This window comes from Siphateles boraxobius, unplaced genomic scaffold, assembly GCF_051911475.1.
Source record: "Siphateles boraxobius isolate OS27281-9 unplaced genomic scaffold, OSU_SipBor_1 25, whole genome shotgun sequence".
NCBI lineage: Eukaryota > Metazoa > Chordata > Actinopteri > Cypriniformes > Leuciscidae > Siphateles > Siphateles boraxobius.
In genome coordinates, this window is record NW_027508866.1 from 33,771,862 (window position 1) to 33,796,590 (window position 24,729).

The window sequence follows — 24,729 nt, forward strand, 5'->3', positions numbered from 1 at the left end:
TGTTCTGTGTGGTTGGCAGGTAGTTGCTAGGGTGTAGTGTTTGTTTGCCAGGTAGTTGCTAGGGTGTTCTGTGTGGTTGGAAGGAAGTTGCTATGTTGTTCTGTGTGGTTGGCATGTAGTTGCTAGGGTTAGGTGTGTTTGCCAGGTAGTTGCTATTGTGTTCTGTGTGGTTAGCAGGTAGTTGCTATGGTGTTCTGTGTGGTTGTCAGGTAGTTGCTAGGGTGTAGTGTGTGTTTGTCAGGTAGTTGCTATGGTGTTCTGTGTGGTTGGCAGGTAGTTGCTAGGGTGTAGTGTGTGTTTGTTAGGAAGTTGCTATGGTGTTCTGTGTGGTTAGCAGGTAGTTGCTAGGGTGTAGTGTGTGTTCGTCAGGTAGTTGCTATGGTGTTCTGTGTGGTTGGCAGGTAGTTGCTTGGGTGTAGTGTGTGTTTGTCAGGTAGTTGCTATGGTGTTCTGTGTGGTTGGCAGGTAGTTGCTAGGGTGTAGTGTGTGTTCGTCAGGTAGTTGCTATGGTGTTCTGTGTGGTTGGCAGGTAGTTGCTTGGGTGTAGTGTGTGTTTGTCAGGTAGTTGCTATGGTGTTCTGTGTGGTTGGCAGGTAGTTGCTAGGGTGTAGTGTGTGTTCGTCAGGTAGTTGCTATGGTGTTCTGTGTGGTTGGCAGGTAGTTGCTTGGGTGTAGTGTGTGTTTGTCAGGTAGTTGCGTGGGTGTAGTGTGTGTTTGTCAGGTAGTTGCTAGGGTGTAGTGTGTGTTTGGTTGTCTCAGAGCACATGATGTTAGACGAGTGTAACAGTAAATGGATCTGACCTGCAGGCGGTGCGCTTCTCTTCTGGTAGGTCTTGCTGCGGGTTCGGATCACCTGTAGGTCGGGTCGAGGGAGAGTCACAGACGGCTCTCTTACTATTTGCGTTGCAGTTTTTCCACTAGAAACAGAAACACACATTTTGATTCAAGACTTCCTGCATCACTGTAAAAATACATGTCATTAAAGAAATCCTTTAAATAAAGGAATAGTTCACTCAAAAATAAACAGCATGTTGTTACAAACCTGTATGAAATTAAATCAATTATTTTGGGTGAACTGTTCCTTTTAAAACTTATGTTTAGTGGTTGATTCAGTGTTGCAAAGGTGCTGTCAATTTGCCAATTATTTGACCTTCTTTTCTTTTGAGTTTGGCCCACATTTGATGGATGTGATGTCGATGTTTAAGCTAGTTTGTTTAATGACTGACCCTGAGAATAAAGGACATGAGTCACTGCTGTTTAACAGACATTCAGTATTATATTACTGTCTGTGACTAATATCTCTGTCTGTACATATTAAAAGTAATTTCTCAATAACTCATGTGGGTTTATCTGAGTATAGATTTATTACTGCTTCTCCATAGTTTAGGGTTGGTAAGATTATTTAATGTTTTAACAAAAGTCTCTTCTGCTCACCAAGACTGCATTTATTTGATGAAAAAATACAGTAAAAACTGAAATATTATTACAATTTAAAATAACTGTTTTCTATGTGAATATATTGTAACATGTGATTTATTCCTGTGATGAAAGCTGAATTTTCAGCATCATTACTCCAGTCTTCAGTGTCACATGATCCTTCAGAAATCATTCCAATATGATGATTTGCTGCTCAAGAAACATTTCTTATTATTATCAATGTTGAAAACAGTTGTGCTACTTAATATTTGTGTGAAAACTGTGATACTTTTATTTTTCTCAGGATTCTTCGATAAATAGGAAGTTCAAAAGAACAGCGTTTATTTGAAATTCAAATTTTTTGTAACATTATAAAAATCTTTACTGTCACTTTTGATCGATTCAATGCATGCTTGCTCAATAAAATCATTAATTTCTTTAAAAATACCCTTCTGAATTAATTTAATTTCTCTTTTACTAACCTGTAGCGATGCTTCGAGCCCAGAGAGCTGAATTTGGACAGTTTCCTTGTTAGCGAATTAGACTCGTTCTCTGGCATTCTGTAATTTAGATGAACAAGAAAGCTTTAATTTACAGGTTTTATGTATTTATCCATTCTCCTTTTAATTTTTACTTCTGATGAAACATTGATGCTCCTTTCAAACATCTGTGGAGCAGATCTGTTGTTTACACCCATATTTTAATGAGGTAAATTACAGAACGAGTGTTAAGGAGAGCTTTCCTCTCATTAAAATTCAAAAGCTAGAAACATGCAGCTCTGATAAAAAACACATCCAACCAGCAGAGAAATTAAAAGCCAAAACATAATGAGAGATCAGACTAGAACGGATGCATGTTGTAAAAGACTGTGCTATTGCTGGAAAAAACATTCAGAGATCTTTGTGCTAAGAGGACAGAACATGATTTGGCTTGTTCTTAAAGTCCGGACAGTCCTGTTTCAGCTCAACGTTTCATGCAAGGTTTGCCACCGAGCTCTGCACAAGTTATATTAACAATAGCAAACAATACTAACAATACAATAATTCAGTGACACTTTATAATAAGGATTCATGAGCTAACAATGAACAATACTTCTATGGCATTTATTGGTAACACTTTACATTTACATTTATGCATTTGGCATAAATCCAAAGCGACTTGCATTGCATTTCAAGGTACACATTTGCATTCTTATCAATTCTTGCTTTCCCTGGGAATTGAACCCATGACCTTAGCGTTGCAAGCACCAACACTCTACTGTTTCAGCTACAGGAAAGATACAATAAGGTAATTACAATAAGGTTCATTAGTTAACATTAGTTAATGTATTACATAGTTTTGTGTATAATATGAACTAACCATTGAGCATTTGTTACTCTTTGTTAACGTTAGTTAATAAAAATACAGCTGTTCAATGTTAGTTCACAGTGCATTAACTAATGTTAACAAGATTTTAATAAAGTATTAATAAATGTTGAAATTAACATGAACAAAGATTAATAAATGCTGTATGCGTGCAGTTCATTAACACTTCATGTTAACTAATGTAGTTAACTAATGTTAACTAACGAACCCTATTGTAAAGTGTTACCCATTTATTAATCTTAGTCAATGTTAATTTCAACATCCACAAACTGTGTATGAACAAACAATGAACAATTGCATTTTTACTAACATGTAAAAAGTACAAGTTGGCTAATGCATTAACTGATGTTAACAAATGGGACCTTGCTGTAAAATGTTAGCAATAATTCTAATAAATGTTAGTATTTTGTTCACACAGTTTGGAGGTGTACATGTAACGTGTCTAAATCTCTCTTTGTGTTTCCTGATCTTAAGTTTCACACGCGGATTACCAGCTGAAATCTCCAGCCTCCTGCATTCTGTGCGGCGTAAAGCTCTTTGGGGAGCGGAGTGAGAGCGCTCTGATGAAATAAACACCAGAGACGACTCTGAGCGCGCCAGGCGACGCGGGGAGGATTGGAGAACAGCCCCCGAAAGTTTCTCCTGTAAACGAGAGCCTCAATAAAGCCCCGGGAATCTGAAGGGCCCTTGAGTTCACAGCGTTTCTCTGTGAGAACGTACAGGATGGAGCGCTTTTGGCTTTCTGCACTAAAACAAGAAGCTTAGACAGGATTAAGATGTTTTTAAAGGGCATGAGGTTGTTTGAACCGGTGTAGTTTTAGTATCATTGATATATTACCTTATTTTGCATTAGATTTTTTGAATATATTTTCTGTTTAATTTTAATTTTAGTTTAAACTTTAAAGTGTTTTTGTCATCTATCTACTTTAATTCATTAAAATATTTACAATCTCCTGATTGTCGCCAGAATCAAATTTAAGGCTTTAAAGGGATAGTTCACCCAAAAATTTTAATTAGCTCATGATTTACTCACTCTGAAGCCATCCTAGGTGTAAATGACATTCTTCTATCAGACGAATACAATCAGAGTTATATTAAGAAACGTTCTAGCTCTTCCAAGCTTTATAATGGTAGTGCATGGCTCTTTCTGTTTTGAGGTCCATAAAAGTGCATCCATCCATCATAAAAGTGTTTCACATGACATGTTAATAAAGGCCTTCTGAAGTGAAGCGATGATTTTGTGTAAGAAAAATATTCACATTTAAAACTTTATACAGTAAAATAACTAGCTTCTGGCCAAACTGTCATACGCAGTCTACTTAATCCTAAAGCGCCACTTACGCAACTTTTGACTTCAGAAGTAGTGTAGTGAGTCATGGTGTAGCGTATATCTCGCATTACTCACATAAGTTGCGCTTAGACTTAAGTCGAATCCGTATGTTCGTTTGGCCGGAAGCTAGTTATTTTACATTATAAAGTTTTAAATATGAATATATTTCTTACACAAACGCATTGCTTCGCTTCAGAAGGCCTTTTTTAACCCCGCGGAGCAGTGTGGAGCACTTTTTTGATGGATATATGCACTTTTATAGATTTCAAATCAGAAACGGACATTATAAAGCTTGGAAGAGCCAGGATATTTTTTAATATAACTCTGATTGTATTCGTCTGAAAGAAGAATGTCAAATACACCTAGGATGGCTTGAGGCTGAGTAAATCATGGGCTAATTTTTATTTTTGGGTGCTTTGGATAAAAGCGCCTGCTAAATGCATAAATGTAAATGAAGATGACGATAATAACCCTGCATTTGATATCATTTAGAGAATGGTTGTTCTACCTAAAGAAGGTATGATGCTCCACACAGCACTTCCACAGGTTCTTGCAGGCCGTCTTACCGGGAGCTTCAAAGAAGAACGACGTCTCATTACACTGCAAAGAAACAAGGAAGTTGTGATATCTGTATGTGTACAGTCAAACCAAAGTTTATTCAGACACCTTCAACATTTCTCACATTATCACAGTTTATTCGCTATAGTTTCGAAAATGATAATAAACTATGACAAGAACTCAGAGTTATCAAATCAGTTGATATTTCACTGGGTTTGTCCATCCTTCTGTTAGACTGTCTCACACATGAATTATGTTGAATATCTGTCAGCTGTTAAATTTAACTACACAATTAGATAATACCAATTTAGCTCAACCAATTAGGAAGCAATGCTTCATTTTGACATTCACATTCACATTCGCAATTAAAGCAAAACATGGTCAGGCCAAAGTGTCTGAATAAAATTTGGTCCCAATTTTTTTTAATAAATTTTACTGGTAGTCACTATATGAAGAACTTTTGGGTATAATATGTCACAGTTTACTTTATTTTGCTAAACTCACTTACATAAATGAACTATAGTGTCCGGCACCCACTAGTAAAAAATATAAAAAATGATATCTGGTGTCTGAATAATTTTTGGTTTGACTATATCTGTTGTCCCATCACCAGTGGTGCCCCTCATGTGCTCGAGTTAGTCTGTTCTCACTAGGTTAGGTGAAGAGGGTCATTAAGGGCCACGAATGAGAAGACTTCTTCACTCGCAGGTTAAATTGGCCCCTGGAGGAAATGGGTCAAGGAAGCTTAAGGCCAGTCATAACACTCGATCAATAATGGGATTTTCGTTGACTCCTCATGAAGGATCTTCCTCTCAGTGTTCACGATTGGGGGAAATCGATGTCATGGAAGCAGTTGCAATAAAGTAAATTAAAGCAGTTTTATATATGAATTTTGTTGCTTGCTTTGAATGGAGAAACAAAGTCTCAATATAGTGTTGTTGCTCAACACTGAAGGGAAAATTTCAAGCCAAATATATTTCTATAGCACTCACAAAACACATTGTTTCAAAACGCTATACAGAAAATCATGATGTTAATGTTTATAATATCTTCATGCCTTATAGACACATTTAACAGATTAGTGTGGGGCGATAGTATTATGCAATGTTTGCATGTAAATTAAAGGTATTTTGAGATCACTCATCTGAAACACATCTTTAATTTGATATATAATTTATTGTGTTTTTCTATTTAAAAGAAGACTTACATCTCTGCCCATAACCCGCAGCTCAAATTGTGTTTCCTTGAAATACACTTTCGTAATTCTAGGCCTGAAAAATCAAATATTAGAAGTTATTTTTTTAACATTGTGTACAGTAATAAATCAAAACTGAATGACAGAGTATAATATAATACAATATAATACGTTTAAAGGAATAGTTCACCCAAAAATTAAAAATTCACTCATCTACTCTGCTCATTCCAAATTATTGAACTTTTTCAATAAACAGTTACGTTCCATGTAATTACAATGAATGGCACTGAGGCTTCAAGCTTCAAAAAGGATGCAAAAGCATCATTAACGTATCATAACAATCGCCCATGTGACTTGTGCGCTAAATTCCAATTCTTCTAAAGAAGTCAAAGTCAGCTTTATGAGAGGAACAGACCCAAATTTAAGCTGCTAAATCGGACTCATGACTCATGAGGAAGAAACAAAGCCATACGGATTTGGAATGACATGAGAGTGAGTAAATGCTGGCATAATTTTATTTTTTTGGGTGAATAATTCCTTTAATAGGTTAAAAAATTCAGCTTAAACATCAACCTACCAGAAATATTTCCCGACTTGCGTTTTGTTTTTGTAAACCACAACCCCAATAGGCGTCAATCCCAGGAAGTACTCCGATTGTTTTTCTCCCTGAAAAGACACATATACAATACATTTACATTTATATAAAGGGATAATTCACCTAAAAATAAAAATTCTGTCATCATTTCCTCACCCTCAATTTGTTCTAAACCTGTATGAGTTTCTTCTGTTGAACACAAAAGAAGATATTTTGAAGAATGTTGGTTATATTGTATTATTTTTTTCTATACTATGGAAGTCAATGGGGTCCATCAACTGTTTGGTTACCAACATTCTTCAAAATATCTTCTTTTGTGTTCAACAGAACAAAGAAACTCATACAGGTTTAGAGAAGAGGAGAAATGCAAAGAATTAAATAACTGACAGAAAAGATAAATGTTGATGTTTTATCTGAGCAGAGTACATTGAAGGAAGAAAAAATCCCCTGTTGATATAACAGCAGGAACGCTTGTGGACTCACAAACACAGGGTGCAGATCCACTCCGTACATCTCCAGTGTTTTGGCAATTCCCAAGTAATTGTTTTCTGCCTCGGCAGGCACCTGACCCCTGCAAAGAGAGGTCAACAGGTTACTGAACACTCAGAGACAAGAAATACTATCAAAATATATATGAGAGTGTTTAAAAAAAACTTAAAACCATTTTGGAAAAAGGCGTATAACCTGGATTATTAAGTGAAGAAATGTTAAGATCGGTGCATTCAATTTTACCTTGAAACAAACAATGATTTACTATGAGCAAATATTTGAAATACCAAAGTAAACAAGAGCAGCATAAAAGGAAGAAAAAAAATCCAATAATAATCATTAACTCACTGGTTTTCCCAGAAAGGAGGGATTTTCAATATTGTTTTAGTATTATATTACTAGTACAAGTTTTAATTATAAAAACACACAGAAAAGTGGTCCAAAAACATGATACTGTAAAAGCATGTTGAAATTTTGAAACAATCTGGATAATCGGATGAGGAAATTTAAATCTGTACATGAGAAATACAAGAATTTACTATAAACAAATATTTGGAATACCAAAGCAAACAATAGCAGCATATGACCAGTGAAAGAAGAAAAGCAAAGGAATGTTTTTTAATCATTAACTAAATGATTTCCCCAGAAAGATTGAATGTGATTTTTGGTGTTGCTTTAAACTTATTCAGGAAATCAGTCATTTGTAAATGTGTGTTTGTCAAGGACAGAATAGCAGGCCCATATTAGTGAGGTCAAATCTGAAAGCTCTGCTGAAATATTAAAATAATTAATATAATAATTATTTTCAATTCATAATTATTTAAAAAATGCAATGCATAAATAAAAGCTTTATCTCTGTCCTGTTCCTGTGGTCAATCTAGCATATGTACGAATGGGTTATGAATTCCCCTCACAGCGACGGGTGGGTCTCTGATGATTATAGATGCTCTTTTATAAGTGTGGGGCCCCGTTATTTGCAGGCACCCCGGAGACTCGTCGCACTCATCTCTTTGATTTGGGCCCTGTGCGTGCGAATGCATATTACTACTTAATTGCTGGAGCTTTCAGTGCATACATAAACTATGATGCAGCACACATCACAGACGGGAGTACCCATGATCCTTTTGTTCTGTCTGAGAGGGTCGCACTCTTGCTTTAACCGTGTTTCTCTTTGACCATGGCTAAGTGCAGAAGGAAACTATTTTTATTGTATGCAAAACAGTATGCATTCAAACCATAGTATACACATTTTTTGTCAAAGTATCTCATTATGTTGCATGTTTAATTCAGCGAGTGGTGATCAGTTGTAATTCAGAATTAAGTTAAAAAAAATTATACTAATTTGGTGTAAAATATGTGAACTTTTGACATCAAATAATCAGTCAAAAAGGAGACAGATATACATGGCCAAGGCATTGACTCTACAAGAGCCCTGATACCAAGACTTTAGCAGCAGTCCTGTAGGTTGTGAAGTGGAGCTGCCGTGGATTGAATTTGTTAGTCCAAAACATCTAACAGATGCTTAATTGGATTGAGATCTGGGGAATTTCTCCTGCATCCAACATGTTGATTACGAGAACTGATTATTTTCTCACCATCTAATCTACCCAGACCTTAACATGTGGCCTTGTTAGGAGATGATCAACGAAATTTGCTTCACCTGTGACTGGTATATACACTGAACAAAATTATAAACGCAACACTTTTGTTTTTGCCCCCATTTTTCATGAGCTGAACTCAAAGATCTAAGACTTTTTCTACGTACACAAAAGGCCTATTTCTCTCAAATATTGTTCACAAATCTGTCTAAATCTGTGTAAGTGAGCACTTCTCCTTTGCCTAGATAATCCATCCACCTCACAGGTGTGGCATATCAAGATGCTGATTAGACAGCATGATTATTGCACAGGTGTGCCTTAGGCTGGCCACAATAAAAGGCCACTCTAAAATGTGCAGTTTTACTGTATTGGGGGGTTCGTGGGGGTCCGAAAACCAGTCAGTATCTGGTGTGACCACCATTTGCCTCACGCAGTGCAACACATCTCCTTCACATAGAGTTGATCAGGTTGTTGATTGTGGCCTGTGGAAGGTTGGTCCACTCTTCAAGGGCTGTGCGAAGTTGCTGGATATTGGCAGGACCTGAAACACGCTGACGTATACGGCGATCCAGAGCATCCCAAACATGCACAATGGGTGACATGTCCGGTGAGTATGCTGGCCATGCAAGAACTGGGATATTTTCAACTTCCAGTAATTGTGTACAGATCCTTGCAACATGGGGCCGTGCATTATCATGCTCAAACATGAGGTGATGGTCGTGGATGAGTGGCACAACAATGGGCCTCAGGATCTCATCACGGTATCTCTGTGCATTCAAAATGCCATAAATAAAATGCACCTGTGTTCGTTGTCCATAACATACGCCTGCCAATACCATAACCCCACCGCCACCATGGGCCACTCAGTCCACAAAGTCGACATCAGCAAACCGCACACCAACACAACGCCATACACACTGTCTGCCATCTGCCCTGTACAGTGAAAACCGGGATTCATCCCTGAAGAGAACACCTCTCCAAAGTGCCAGACGCCATCGAATGTGAGCATTTGCCCCCTCAAGTCGGTTACGACGACGAACTGCAGTCAGGTCGAGACCCCGATGAGGACGACGAGCATGCAGATGAGCTTCCCTGAGACGGTTTCTGACAGTTTGTGCAGAAATTCTTTGGTTATGCAAACCGACTGTGTCAGCAGCTGTCCGGGAGGCTGGTCTCAGACGATCTTGGAGATGAAGATCCTGGATGTGGAGGTCCTGGGCTGGTGTGGTTACACGTCGTCTGGGGTTGTGAGGCCGGTTGGATGTACTGCCAAATTCTCTGAAACGCCTTTGGAGACGGCTTATTCTTATAGTAGAGAAATTAACTTTCAATTCACGGGCAACAGCTCTGGTGGAGCTGCTAATCAGCATCTTGATATGCCACACCTGTGAGGTGGATGGATTATCTCGGCAAAGGAGAAGTGCTCACTAACACAGTTTTAGACAGATTTGTGAACAATATTTGAGAGAAATAGGCCTTTTGTGTACATAGAAAAAGTCTTAGATCTCATGAAAAATGGGGGCAAAAACAAAAGTGTTGCGTTTATAATTTTGTTCAGTGTATATATATAAAATAGTATTAATATCCATCTTTTTTCATTTTTTCATAGACATCCTCTCTTTAAATTTTCAGTCTCTTCACTTTCTCACATTGATTTCTCATGTTTCCTGTTCTTAATCCCCTGACACGTTTAAGTGCTCCAGCATTCCTGATCAGAGTTTCTCATTTTACCACTGACGCCTTAATACCGCCCTAACCTTCGTCTCTTTCATTTCTCTTCCTCCTACCTCTCTGAGCAATCTCACTGCAATATATCATGCTGTTTCCAGTAAAAAACATGCCAATAACAAGATACTTCACCTGACGACCCAAATTGCACAAGGGATTAAAGCTTGTTACAGAGATTATATTTTAAATGTGGTTTATATTGTTCCACTCGCAACACAAAGACACTCAATAATGTGATTTTTCCGTCAGTCTCTGCAGTTAGACTGATCTGCTCTACTTCAGCTCCTCACGAAGCTCTTGACAATCAGGCCGCTGATAATCGTACAAAACTACGAGTCAAGTGGGGACTTGAGCCCTGAAGGCAAAAAAACATGACAATCACCAGTCAAACACAAATTCGGTGGAAATCCGAGGAAGGTAAGAGCGCTGACTTAAAAAAAACAGAGAAAAAAATCTGGAAAACAGTTTAAATGTCATATACTCTAATCAAGTGATGACAAATTCATACTGCAACAATAATACAAACATTGTAATAGTATATTATTCTGTTTTTGAAAGAAAAGAAAAAAATTCACACATTAACAATTATCTTGCTCCAGTTCGCTAATTTGAGCTCCTCAACGTTCAAAGCTTGTCATCTTTTGTCTGATAGGCCGCATTTACACGGCAGGTCTTGATGCCCAATTCTGATTTGTTGACTATATCTGATTTTTTTGATGACCAGCTTACATCTTCTAATAAAAGTGACCCGTATCCGATATCTGCATTCACTAAACATTTGGTGAAACAACCAAAGGATGTCGTATTGACCCAGAAAGTAAAAACTGCGCTATATGCAATGGACACAGATGAAATGATAATACAAGCTTTTGCTTTAAAGGTCAACAAAATATTGGGTTGAGCCTTCATCCTCCATTGTGAGTCATTGAGTCATGTGATCACGATTGCCGCCACCGTCACCAAACGAGTCACATTGATGGGAATATCCGATCTGTCCGCTTTACATGGCAGACGCAAATGCACGTATCCGATTCATATTAGATTTATTTCCTCATTTGAATGAGGCCTGAAACCAATCTGAGAATATCAGAAAACATGGGAGGAAAAAATCGGAATTGGGTCATTTGAAGCAAGTAATGTAAATGCGGCCATAGTGTGTCATCGGACAGGTGCAGGCCATCACACACTCACCGGCTCTCCACATGCAGACAGGTGAGTGTTTGGCAAAAGGTCAAGTCTTTCAAACACACTGACAGCGGCTCTCGTTACAAAGACATGGACGACAGCCAGAGGGAGGAATCTTTACTGTCCCTCACACGAAACACCAGCGGCCCCATTCCCATGGAAAGCTCTTATATCTACTGAAGCTTGTCCTTTTAAATGACTTTCAACAGGAATGTGATGTTTGAGCTCTCGGCAGCGGTGAGATCTAATCTGTGATGGGATTATTACGGATTAAGGTGTGAGATGTACTGTGTTTTTTACTGTCTTACATGAGAGTTTTATGAATCTGTTCAATAGTGTCCTCTAGTTCCTCTTTCTGGTCGGGGACAAAGCGATATTCTGACACGTAACCTGGTGTGTGTTTGTATGGGTCGTAATCTCCAAGCTCAGCTGTAGGAGAAGACAAAGAGGACACAGTGTCATGATGTATAAAGAAAATGAAATTATAAAATGAATAAAATTATAAGAAAAAAAAGAAAAAAAAGGAAATGTTGAAATAAATAAAATGATAAATAAATACAATGAAATAATTAAAATTATAATCTATATAAATAAAATAAAATGTTGAAATAAATACAATTATAATAAATAAATACATAAAATTAAAAAAAATTAAATGGTAACATTAAATAGATTAGTACATTATAAAATAAACTAATAAAATGAAATTATAAAAACAAATAACATTTAATTAAAAATAAATAAAATTATAAAAACACACATACATATATCATTCTATTATGTGTCAGATAACAATAATCACATGATGTAAGATTTTACTCTGTTATTTACAAATTTGAGTCATTAAATGTATTATAAAAGAAGTTGGAAAGCCTATAATTCAGTGAAGTTAATTAACTGCCGACACATTATTTCTACGGAAGTGGCATTTGCTGTATGAAATTAGGACAGATGTTGTGTATTTGTACGTACATTGAATAGCAAGAGCTCCCAGTTGGGTGCTGATATTAAACGGACAGGGAAGTCTTCCCTGCAGAACATCTTGCTTTACCTGCAGAAAGAACTGATACCTGAGAGAAGACAGAAAGATGGACAGTATAAGAGATGCACTGCAGTTAAACAGCATCACCAGACCCAAAACCATACAGCATGATATCACTGAAATGACTTTATCTATAATTTCTAAACTATAGTGCTGATTTATTCTCACGTTACACAGAACACACACACACACACACACACCTTGTAATTTCCTCTTTCAGTTTACAAGGATCTTCAGCATAAAATTTCACCCCAAAGTAAAGCGTGAACGGAGGTCCAGCTGGAAAGAAGAAAAACAACCAATCAACACTAAACACTTAAAAAAAACGAGTTAAATAAACCCTAACCTGACCAGTAGCAATGCAACATATTCAGGATCAAGTGATTTGTCTGTCCTCAATTAAAGCAAAAATGATGCACAATATGACACAATCACAGCCAATCAGAACATATTTGATGTTTTGACCAATGAGATTCCATGGTGGGCTTGGCTACCTAGCATGATGTGCCACAAATAGAATTCAAGAGAAGATAAAATTAAAATTGTCACACATTAACAAGGATCAGACAGGATTTATTGTTTTAGTGTTACACAGATTACATGTCCCAATAAATAATTATCAACGTAAGAACAATAAGGGCATTTTGAGCAGTTGCACAAAAAAATTACATGTAGTTTATTGGTATCACTCTCTACATCCAGGCAATTTTGGCCGGGAATAATTTAAATGAGGAATATTGTGACGTGTTCGTTCCCGGAAGAAAACTCAGGGAGTTTCAGGGAGTTCAGAAACACTGACACTGATATAGAGAATAACTCTCTCTGGAGGGACTTTGCAGAGCTTTTTCATGCTCAAACAGCAACATTACACACTAAAGAAATATGAAAATGTTAAAAAGCATAATAGGACATCTTTTAAACAATAGGGTTAGCAAAATACCTAGGTTGTACTTTGGATTAAAAAACAGCAACACTGATATATATAATGCATTAATTTCCCAGAGGAGTGAGTTACCAAATTAAACAAATGTGTTGTAAATTTTGCCCTACATTCACATCAGTAGATATGCAAATACTAAAAATGCAAACATAACTTTATTCATTATTACTTATTTGGATGGGCTTAACTGGATAATTACTTCCAAATTATCATTTGAAATGCACTATGAGTTTTATCAGGAGGCCTTTAAAGAATCATGAGGCTCTGTCTCATGCTGCGCTGATCCATTTTTAATCTCCACTGAAAATGGGGGGGTAATCGTTAGGTCAATGTGTTCCGTCCCATGATACACAAAGAATTAAAGACCATCTCTGAAGACGGCGAGGTGAATTTTTATTAGAAAAACAGTGCATACTTACTTGTTATCAAATCTTTATGTTCAGCAAGTGTTTTTGAGGGATCGAGCCAATACTGTAAATATAAGAGATTTGATCAGATACAAGATCAAAACACAATAAACATCATGTGTCATAATTCAACTGAAGCATCAGGCTTTAATTAGTGAGTAGTATTGAAGCTTTGCTTTAGTTCCCCCTTAAAGCTTTGAGATGCTGAGATGTTCAGTCATGCAAGTGCTGGCATAATATGAGGCCTATTAAAACCGGCCTCTGAAACAGACTCGTTAAAAATTTGAGCGAGAGTCACTGTGGCCTCCATCAATAAAACATGAAGTTCGAGCACGTCAGAGCATGTTGTCTGGAGCTGAACGAGTGTCTGTGGGCACTAGCGGCTTTTGCTATGTTTCACCTGTTAGACGCAACAGAAAAAACAAAATTAACAAAAATGCTTCCAAAAACTAAGATATGTTGCAAAAAAAGTCTCTTTGAAGTTCTTGTATTTAATATTTATAAGCAATATCACATAAGCAAAAGTGCCGTTTTCCCGAATATCAGCTCTTTTGCAAATGTGATGTTGATTTTATACAATTCAATAAACAAGAAATTATTAGGCTATTAGGTGACTTACATTTTAGACACAAATACTGTCTGCTTTTCCTATATCTTGCCAACAAAAATAGTACCAAAATGCATCTCTGAGCAACACAGTTTCAGTTCCGTTACTGAATAAATCCACGTTTTTTGAACGAATTGATTTAATGAATGACTCAACGATTCATTCACCTCTGCCTTGTCACTGAGTTAATCAGCCATTTATCAGACTAAATGATTCAATGACTAACTCGTCAAGACAATGATTAGCCACCACTTACTGCTTGTTTTAGCATCGTTTCATTTTAGCAGAGGGACTGGAGGATGAAGATTGAACGCTGTTTTTGTTTTTGGTTGTGGTTGTTAACAATGGTTCAGATTATAGAGATAGAATGGGTTTATAAATAGACTATTAAGAGCGAAATATGAGGTAACATTGTTGTGGAAAGCAGGGCGGGGCCTAGAGCTGTGGGAATGGAGCGATGCCGGTGGCGCACCGTTAATGAGCGTCACCTTTGCGCCACACCGGTCTCGAATGTTATTCAAATGCTACATGACGATGCACAAACTGAACTTTAACACTAATTATGAGCAATATAAAAAGAGAAGCCTTCATTAGCAAACAAAACATCAACTTTGAGGGCATTAAAAGTGATTTACTCAATCTGTGAGGCGGTTCAGCTAATTAACATCTCATGGCCTCTATAATGAACGGATCTCAGGGATTATCATGCATAAAACACAGCCTGAAGATCTTCTTAATGTTTTAGACTCTTGTCAGGTGATATTTCACTGAAGTCATGAGGGGATTGTATCTGGCATTGCCTTGAAGACAAGATTTATATGCCATTTAATGGTTGTGCAAATGCATGCATGCATGCAAGACTTGAGCACGGGAAGCCTCACTTCCCAGCAAACATAATAAACTCCCTCTGAACCGCATTTACATAGAGAGACAAAGCAAACAAACAAACATGTGCAAACAATAGGAAGTGAGTGAAGGTGTGTGTGCAGACGGAAAGAGGATTAGTGCAGCACGTTATTAAATTAGAATACATTAAGTCGCTAAGACTCATCTAATAATCACATTAGAGCAGCTGGTGTGTTTCACCGAACTGAAGAGCTCAAAAACACAACAGAGAGAGTCTAAGGCTATGTCCAAAATCACACTATTTAGGGCACTATTTGAAGGGACAGCCATTTGTAGTAGTGTCTGAAAGCATTGTGGATGTTATCAAGTGCACTCATTCAATCCACAACGCACCGCAATAATGAGTGTACAACTGATAAAATCAACAGATAGAGAATACCCATAATGCACTGTGAGTCGTGCACCGAATGAGTTTGTGTATCTCGCCAGAAGATGCGCCGCAGCTGAGTCATCCATCCATCCATCCATCCATTTTTCAAACCGCAGGTCCAATGTGGCTACAGTGTAATATCATGCAGGTATAAATTCCTTTTTAATTGATTATTAAATAGTTTAATTAAGGTTTATAGATGCTAGTTTCCATGACAGAGTTGAAGTCAAACTTACAATAAAGGAATTCATTGAAGGAATAAATCCTATTATTACACGGCTCTTTAGAATACTTGATTCTCATTGGTCAATCGCGCCATCCAGCACCAAAAGTTCTGCTTTTGGTGAGCTAATAAAATATTAAAACTCAGTCAAATCAATATTATGTGTACAGTTATTTAAATATACACACAAATTATATCGTGGACTCGTTCTCTCTTGTTTCATACAAACACAGCTGCTGCCATTTTGTGACTATTGTTTTGTACACTGTTGGATTATAAGATACAAACAGGTATGATTATAAAACAGTTTAATCTGAAATCAATATCTCTTATCTCCATGATTATTTATGTGGCGATATGTGTAATAAGTGGTATGACTGTATACTGTATCTCTCAAATGTACGTCTAGTTTGAACTTGCTGCGCTAGCAACTGCTCTCTCCGCGGAAGCTTTGCATTTAAAGGCCTAATAAAATATTTCAACTCAGATCAATATTTCGTGTCTAATTATTTACTTATGTGGCAAGCAGTCGGGTAATAAGCGGGATAATGTACATCCAGGCGGTTGTTATCTCAGAATAAACCCCCTTCAGGCTGATGCAAGACGCCGACGCAAATTCATCACCCTGTCGGGGGATTATTCTGAGATAACAAACGGATGGATGTACATTATCCCTTACTTATAGTATTTGAACAATACTAAAATAACACTGCTCTGAACAATCACATAGCAACGACCTAGAAACGACCTAGAAACGACCTAAAACTCACTAGAAACTGAATAGCAAGATAACTCTGAATAACCCTAACAACTAAATTGCAACATGTTAACAATGACCCCAACTACATAGCAACAAAACAAAAGATACAACAGAAATGTTCAAAATAAAGAGTTTTTTCCTCCTATAAATGCAGACAGATGTTTGTTTTTTTGCATGTCTAACAGCATGTTAAAAATGTCCCTACAAAATCTGTGCCAAAGGAATTTTCAGTGCCTTACAATTAGATGAAACATCTATGAGTCAAGAGCGCATGTAAACCACACCCACAGTGCAGAAACCACCACGTTAGGGTGTAAATTACACTGTTTTGAGGAGGGATTTTTACCTCCTGTCTCTTTTTACCAAAATAACCATTCACAGAGTTGATGGATTTGTGTAAATGTAAGTTACGGGGTGCTTCTCGCCCACTGCATGCTCAGTAATAAATCAAGGCTCATGGGACAGGGCCCGGAAGGCATTGTGGGAAACACCTTTCTCATTGGTCGAGATTATGAGGTAATGAGACAACACTGCACTTTGCCTTTCCCAAAATTTGGCCCCTGGGTAAACCTTCCCACCTTGACCTCAGACGTGACCCTAAGGATCCCGTGACCAGTTCATGGTTAAGCAAACTTTCTTAAAGAAACAGTAGACACTAAAATGACTCGCCTTCATGTTGTTCCAAACCTGAATGACTTTCTTTCTTGCTTTTTTTTTTTTGCAGAACACAAAATAAGATATTTTGAAGAATGTCAGTAACCAAACAGTTCCCATTGACTTCCATTATACACAAAATAGGTTTTTGCAGAGAAGCCATCTTGGGTTCCACAAATAACCTTAAAGTGAACAGTTCTTAAAAGAATTTTTTTTCACTATAAAGAACCGATTGTTCAAAGCAAAGGCTCCATGGATGTTAAAGGTCCTTCATGGAGCCATTGATGCCAATAAAACGCATTTATTGAGTGCATGGACAAAAAATTCAGTGGAAGTCAATGGAAACCAAAATGTTTGGTTACCAACATTCTTAATTGTTTTATGCTTTTCACTTTATTTAAGCAATTCATTTTGATTCAATATCATTGTATCATGTTTCTGGTTGAAATGAGATTGCTTCATGTTAAATTGACTTGATGTTTAAATTTTGAAATAACATGTTTCAATCAAGTAACCCAATCAAACTGGACTTTTTTATTTCCCATCATGCTTTCCACAGGGCTGAATTGGGAGACTAAATATTGAAATAAAGTGTTATTATTTGCATTTTTTAGCAAGATGAGAAAATGGAGACTTGTTAATGTTTAATGTTCTATTATTTTGGTTTTTAAAAGTTTATCTTATGTTAGTGGTTTTGGGCATTACCATTGTGGTGAAGTGTTGACCTGCTAACAAGAATTCAAAGTGCTTTGAATTAGATACCACTATGGTATTCACTATGATCACTTCTAGACTGCCAACACTGAACATCACATGTGTAAAGAACAGTTACAGTCAAACCAAAAAATATTCAGACAGACACCAGATATACCTTTTGATATTTTTTCACTAATGGGTGCAGGACACTATAGTTACCTTATGCAAGTGAGGATAGAAAAATAAAGTAAACTGTGACATATTATACCCAAAAATTCTTCATACAGTGGACTACCAGTAAAATTTATAAAGATGTAGGACCAAAAATGATTCAGACACTTTGACCTGACCATGTTTTGCTTAGTGTTTTTTCATTAATTGCTAATGTGACCTTTTTACACCCCAGACTGAACAAGATGAAGCATTGCTTGGTAATTGGTTAAGCTAAATTGGTATTATCTAATTGAGTAGTTAAATTTAACAGCTGACAGATATTCAACATAATTCATTTGTGAGACAGTCTAACAGAAGGATGACCAAGCGGATTTGATAATTCTGAGTTCTTGTCCTATTTTATTACTATTTTCTAAACTATAGAGAATAATCTGTGATAATGTGCGAAATGTTGAAGGTGTCTGAATAAATTTTGGTTTGATTGTATATTTAGTTTGTTGTTATGTAAATCACAGGACTAATCAAAAAGCATTAACCATTGAAGTTAAACTAAAACCATTCATTCAAGTTAAATGAACACCATTGATTCAAGTTAGTTGATTCAATTGGGTTTTACTTGTTTCAAATCACGTGGAATCACTGTCCATGATTGATTTATGTTCAGCCAAAGAGCTAATTTTTGGAGTGCAGGTTTTGAATGACATGAGGGTGAGTAAATAATGACAGAATTTTCATTTTTGGTTGGAATATCCCTATCCCCTTTTTTTGTTCAATAATTGTTAGAAATTAAATTATAATCTTAATTTTTGGGATGATCTGTTTCTTTAAGAGCAGTCAAGTGATTATCTTCAAGCACTCACCGTTTGATGACTGTGATCGCAATAGCGAAGCCCAAAATATTCCGTTTCAGCGAGGTTCACGTGATTGAACACATAGTCCAGCACTACAGAACCTTTGGTTGATTTCTGTGGAGAAATTAGAAATGCATTAGAAATCTCATCATGAACATACTGTTTAGAGAAAAACACAAGCAACATTAAAGTTACGAGCTCAGCTGGACCGCATCTCTCCTGAGGATCTGCTGACAGTGAGAGGAGGGTTTGTGGCTTTTTTCTCTGATTCAATAGTGTTTAATGGGCTACTTTCAACCACAAACCACACATATGATAAATGAGCCGTGCACATACCGCTTACAGCATGAAAACACACATCACTAATGCGAATAAAGTTGAGCATGACTCAGGTAAATAGAGGTAAAAAGAGTACAGATAAAGGAAACACAATGACTAAACCTGCTATTACGTTACACCCTGTCTGATGATATATACTCCTTGTTTTTGAATATTGTTTAGCTCTTAGGCCCTGTTTACACCTGGTATTAAGATGCAGTCTCGCATATCCACCATGTTTGTAGTTTTTTAACACTTTGCATTAGTGTTTGTAGTTCTAATAGAATATTAGCCGTTAGAGTGTGCACTTCGGGTTCAAACCAGAAACAGTAGACTATTCGGGTATCTTTGGAATACTCATTTCAACATACCATGATTTGGGACACACTCTATTTAGAACAGAGTAATCGAATTGGGAATTTCTAATTTAATTAATGGTGAGAGACTTGAAAATATCAAAACATGAAAATATCTTACCAACACTAAACATATGGTTTAGTCGATAAACATTTGGATACCCCCCTGAATACAAGATGAGTCATCAATATTTCTGATCTGTTTTGCTCTAAGAGAAAAACTGTAAAAGTCTATATCTGCTTTAAGTTTATATTTTTGGGCATCGTGGGGTATTTAAATCAGAGGCAGATTTAATCATGTCAATCATACCCGCCCAAATTCCAGTGGGTTTGAAGAAGAAGAAAAAACTAAACTAAACCAGTTCAGCCCTGTTCTAGTAAAATCATGCAACAAGTACGTTACCACTAATAAAATCTTTACTATGTTAATAAATCTTCAGAGTTTATGTGACATCTCTGCTGATAGTTGTGCAACTGCAGCTCACACGTATGACACACGTCAGCTCATATGACACACGGTGAGTGAGAGGAAACCTGCAGTAGTTTCTCTCTGCTGGGAGTGTGTGTGAACACACACACACATATAAACACACACAAAGGGTTTGGTGTGTATTCAGTGTTTTGAAGCTCCACACAGACGTATGTCATGATCGCTCCTGTTACACGCTGCAGGGTGAAACACAATAAACTTCAAATCTGAAATACTATATTCAGCAAACTGAAATATCACACACAGGACTGAACCCACAGGACTGAAATATCACACACAAGATCTCTCCAACATCTCTTAGACAGAGATGAGATTAAATGGAGAGCGGATGTATCTCCCCAGTAATCTCACATGCGTCTCCTTTCAAAACAGATCTCAAAAATGTCTCTCAGATTTTCCAGATGCTGAAGTCTGCAATAAAAACTCAGAGATTTCAACATGATCTCAAACATTTCTCATCAAATGATCCGAGCTGTTATCTACGTTCATTTTATAGCACTGGATGACAATAATGAACTCTTTTGGGTCTGTTTTTATTAAAATCAGAAAGAAATTCTTTTGATACTGATAGTTGATTGATACTTCAATGAAATGTAATTGAAGCCTCATGAGCCCTAATCAAGCAACATTTGAGAAATAGCATTAATAGAATTACAAGGATAAAATCAATAGTGATGCACCAAAATTATTTCTTTATCAAAACTCTATCAGAAAAGTTTTAGTTTTCATTTAGATTTAATTTATTTTCAAACAGTGCTGATTGAAACGCTGATTGACGATTACATTACAAGTTGTACTGTATATTTCAACATGCTATTGATAATGTTCATTCATGTTTATTTCATGCTATAACTAGTAGTAAAGAGGAAGTGATGATCCGATCACGTTATAATTTTATAATAAAAGTTACATAAATTGAAAGTTGAGACTTTGTTTCATATGAAAAGTAACAAATTGCAAAGCTTATTGCGATAATTGGATGGGATGTGCGCAACAAATAATGTTTAGTGAAGATTTGTTCACGAATTGACTGAAAATTCCATAGAGTAGAGTAAAAGATCTCGTTTCATCAAAATGATTGTTTAAAATCGATATTATCAAGCTGACATGTTTACATTGTAGCTTCTCCACTGACAGTCAAAACACGCCATCGGGGCAGTGCTAATTAGACATCATTATTTTGGTCAATAAATTCGGCACCTACAAAACTGTTTCAGTCGAAACCGAAAATGCATTTTCGACCAAACATTTTTGGATGCCGAAAAATCTTCAGTGCATCACTATGGGTACGTTTAAGCGACAACGATGTACTAAATACTTAAAAGTTTTTTCTTTGTGTTTTTCGCATTTATAACAATTACATGGATCTGCGAAAACGACTAAAAACGCTGTATTCTTCTCCCAGGCCAGTAGATGGCGGTCACTTTGTAAAGAAACACTACACGTCTATAGACTGAACATGTAATACGCATGCACAAGACGATTTTCACAAATTCTCAAAGATGAAAATAAAATCGTTTTCAAAAACGTGCTCTTTGAAACCCGTTTTCAAAGTTTGCATTTTCAAACCCCCCAAATGCCATTGTCGTGTAAATGAACGACCAAAACGCCTAAAAAGTGTTCCATTTTTAGTTGAAAATGGTGTTGTATAAATATCCCCAACTGTTGCAAAAAATGACCATGGTATTTAGCAAACTCTGCGTATATATTTTTTGTATACTGAACAGAAGAGATCACAGCTCATATGTGTGTTTAAGGTGCTCACGTTCCCACACTGCTAGTCCCCGGTGGCGAAATATCTATCAAAGCTAAACACGGGAACACAGGTACGGCCTTACCAGGGAAAAACCCCCCATTGTGTGTGACCTCTGATGTCAGTGTCGTAATTCAAATCCCAAAAGCCCAACGGGAGGAGAGGTGAATATGACAAACCGCAAACACGCTGCTGTCCAAAGGGTCCCGGCACGAACACGGCCAGGAAAGATCCTCCTAAATCATGCCTTCCACATTCCTTCCATATCTCTCTTCCCGATAAGACATTTGTGCTGGTTAGGGTGGGAATGTTAAAATAACAGGGAAGAGTGAAATTAATAGATAGGAAATGTATTTCCTTGTGTCGAGAAATGCTGCTTGGCATCGGCATTTTTCCAGCTTTCTGTAGATAAAAATGATACAATAGAAGGGCAAAGCTTTTCTGTGCTGGGAGAGAAACTTAACCTGCCACATTATATTTAATGCCCTCATCTTTTTAGTTTCATCGGATAGTAATGTTGATGACAAACCCACAACAGATTAGTATATTGTTATAAAATCATACATACTGCACATTGCAATAGTAGTACGATTAATGTGGTAGAATGGAAATCTTTCTGAATAATAATTGCCTTTGTTAATAATTGCAGACTGGGAAGTAAATAAAAAGAGCACAAGCATAGATCTAATAAATATAGATTGATCTGTGGTGGTACGCATCCTTTTGCATCAATTTCACACTGTCAAGAAGACAGATGAACTCATGGAGAGCGAGACTGAGATTGTAAAGACTTGTTTACTGAAAGCAGAAAGTGAAGCGCAGGCGTGCGTCTGATAACACAAGCTTATCAAATCAAAGCCTGATTGTGGTATTATGTCCAAAAGTGCACAAAGAAGGTTAACTAATTAACACAGTCCGACTTAAATCCATACTGTGCTCATGCACTTTTTCCAAATACTCTCCCATCATCCAGTTTTGTTTAATTAAACAAAAAAGAACATCCAGCCATTTAATAGGTTGCATTTTCTGAAATCAAACATTGCATCAATGAATCAAATTTGCTTAACAGTTATGAAAACATTACAGATGCTAATGGTCCTAAAACAGGCTTCTTTATTCTATCTTTCATGTGATTTAGGGGTGAAATATGACCCGGACATGTTCTTGACAGGTTTGGTCAGACCCATCCTCGTATGTGTCCTTCTAATGGCAGCGTGGGACATTCTGGAGGTTTGGTCATTTAAGACATTCTTTAAAACAATTAACTCCCTCTGACATGCCCTGCTGTCCCCATAGCAACGGGGTCACTATATTAACGAGACCTGACCATCTGCTGCTGCCGGCTGTACGGGTGTGGCAGTGTGTGTGTGTGTGTGTGTGTGTGTGTGTGGTGCTGATATCCCCATCAGCAGATGTTTCTTCACTCCTCCAGAGACCAGAGAGTGCCTAAATGGGAGAATCTGACTAAACCTGTCAGGAGCATGTCCAGGTCACATTTCACCTCAAACTCAAGAGAAAGAAAAAAGAAATTATATTGTGCATAAAATTATGCCTTTTTCATGACAATTAAACAGATTAAGTCCAAAATTATTTAAGAATTTAATAGTAAGAATCTTGAGAAAATTCTTTGAAAAGGAATCATGAGAAAAAAAAATCTTTCTCTTCAAACTCAAGATAAACAAAGAAATTATAATTTGCATAAAGAAAATTAAGCCTTTATTCATGACAATTGAACATGTGAGGACCAAAATTCATTGCGACAGAATCGTGAAAAATTCTTTGAGAAAGAATCTTGAGAAAATTATTTGAAAAATAATCTTTCTCTTCAAACTCAAGATAAAGAAAAAAATTATAATTCGCATAAAGAAAATAAATCCTTTTTCATAACATTAAGCCAAAACTTTGAGTACAGACAATGTTAAAAATATAAGTTTAAATTGTGAAAGGGTTTGTTTAATTGTGAAAGAATTACTATATCACGGTAATATTTGTTGTACTTCTTTTAATTTAGGATTAATTTAATACAAAAAACACTATTAAATTCCTGAAAATGATCCAGGATGATGAAAATTACCAATTTTTTTGGGGGAAAAATTCTTAAAAGACTATTTTGTTATATATTTCATTTAATTTCATAGAGATTCACTTAAACAGACACTTAAATCTCTCCTTTGAGAAGTCACAACAGATACAATGGCATAGAAAACTCATAATGGCCAGGCTATCTGCTCAGTCTCAGTTGGGATGTGAATGTGTTTCGATGATTTAACACAACAGAAAAGCCACTTCTCTTCTGTTTTTTGCTGGAAACGCTCCAGATGTCTGTGACCCCCCCTTACGGTGGCAGCACAGACCCTCCTAGTTTCCATAGTTACTCAAAAATAAAGACAAAGATGCGACACATGGTTTACAGCGCCTGCACTTTCAACACAACACCGGCACTGAGGCGGTTCTTTGACAAGCACAGTCTTGAGTCACACGGGAAACGCTGTATTGTTAACCAGCAATTTTACAAGCGGTTAACATTCTTCTGCGAATGCAAAAAATAAGTAGGGTTAAAAAAGCAGGATCCTCTAAAGGACGTAACATGGTATAGAAGGTCATATAATGGTACTTTGATGTACACTAGGTTGATTAACAAATTTATATGTACATGGTACTGCAAGAATACCAGACTACTGTCAAGTTAAATTTATTAGAGAGCTGTGCAATAATTGTCATAG

General features: G+C 36.7%; 1 protein-coding gene across 1 annotated transcript in view; it reads right to left on the minus strand.

Annotated features, from left to right (window-relative positions):
- The window catches only part of epb41l4a (erythrocyte membrane protein band 4.1 like 4A), a 46,668-nt gene that overhangs the window by 11,664 nt on the left and 10,275 nt on the right, over positions 1-24,729 (minus strand). Inside the window, exons 2-12 of the mRNA XM_077243702.1 lie at positions 19,099-19,203; positions 13,861-13,912; positions 12,702-12,780; positions 12,432-12,529; positions 11,768-11,888; positions 6,943-7,030; positions 6,442-6,530; positions 5,877-5,940; positions 4,620-4,711; positions 1,899-1,976; positions 802-917 (exon numbers count right to left, since the gene is read on the minus strand). Of these exons, the coding sequence (XP_077099817.1) occupies positions 802-917; positions 1,899-1,976; positions 4,620-4,711; positions 5,877-5,940; positions 6,442-6,530; positions 6,943-7,030; positions 11,768-11,888; positions 12,432-12,529; positions 12,702-12,780; positions 13,861-13,912; positions 19,099-19,203 (982 nt within the window). The remainder of the gene's footprint in view (positions 1-801; positions 918-1,898; positions 1,977-4,619; positions 4,712-5,876; positions 5,941-6,441; positions 6,531-6,942; positions 7,031-11,767; positions 11,889-12,431; positions 12,530-12,701; positions 12,781-13,860; positions 13,913-19,098; positions 19,204-24,729) is intronic.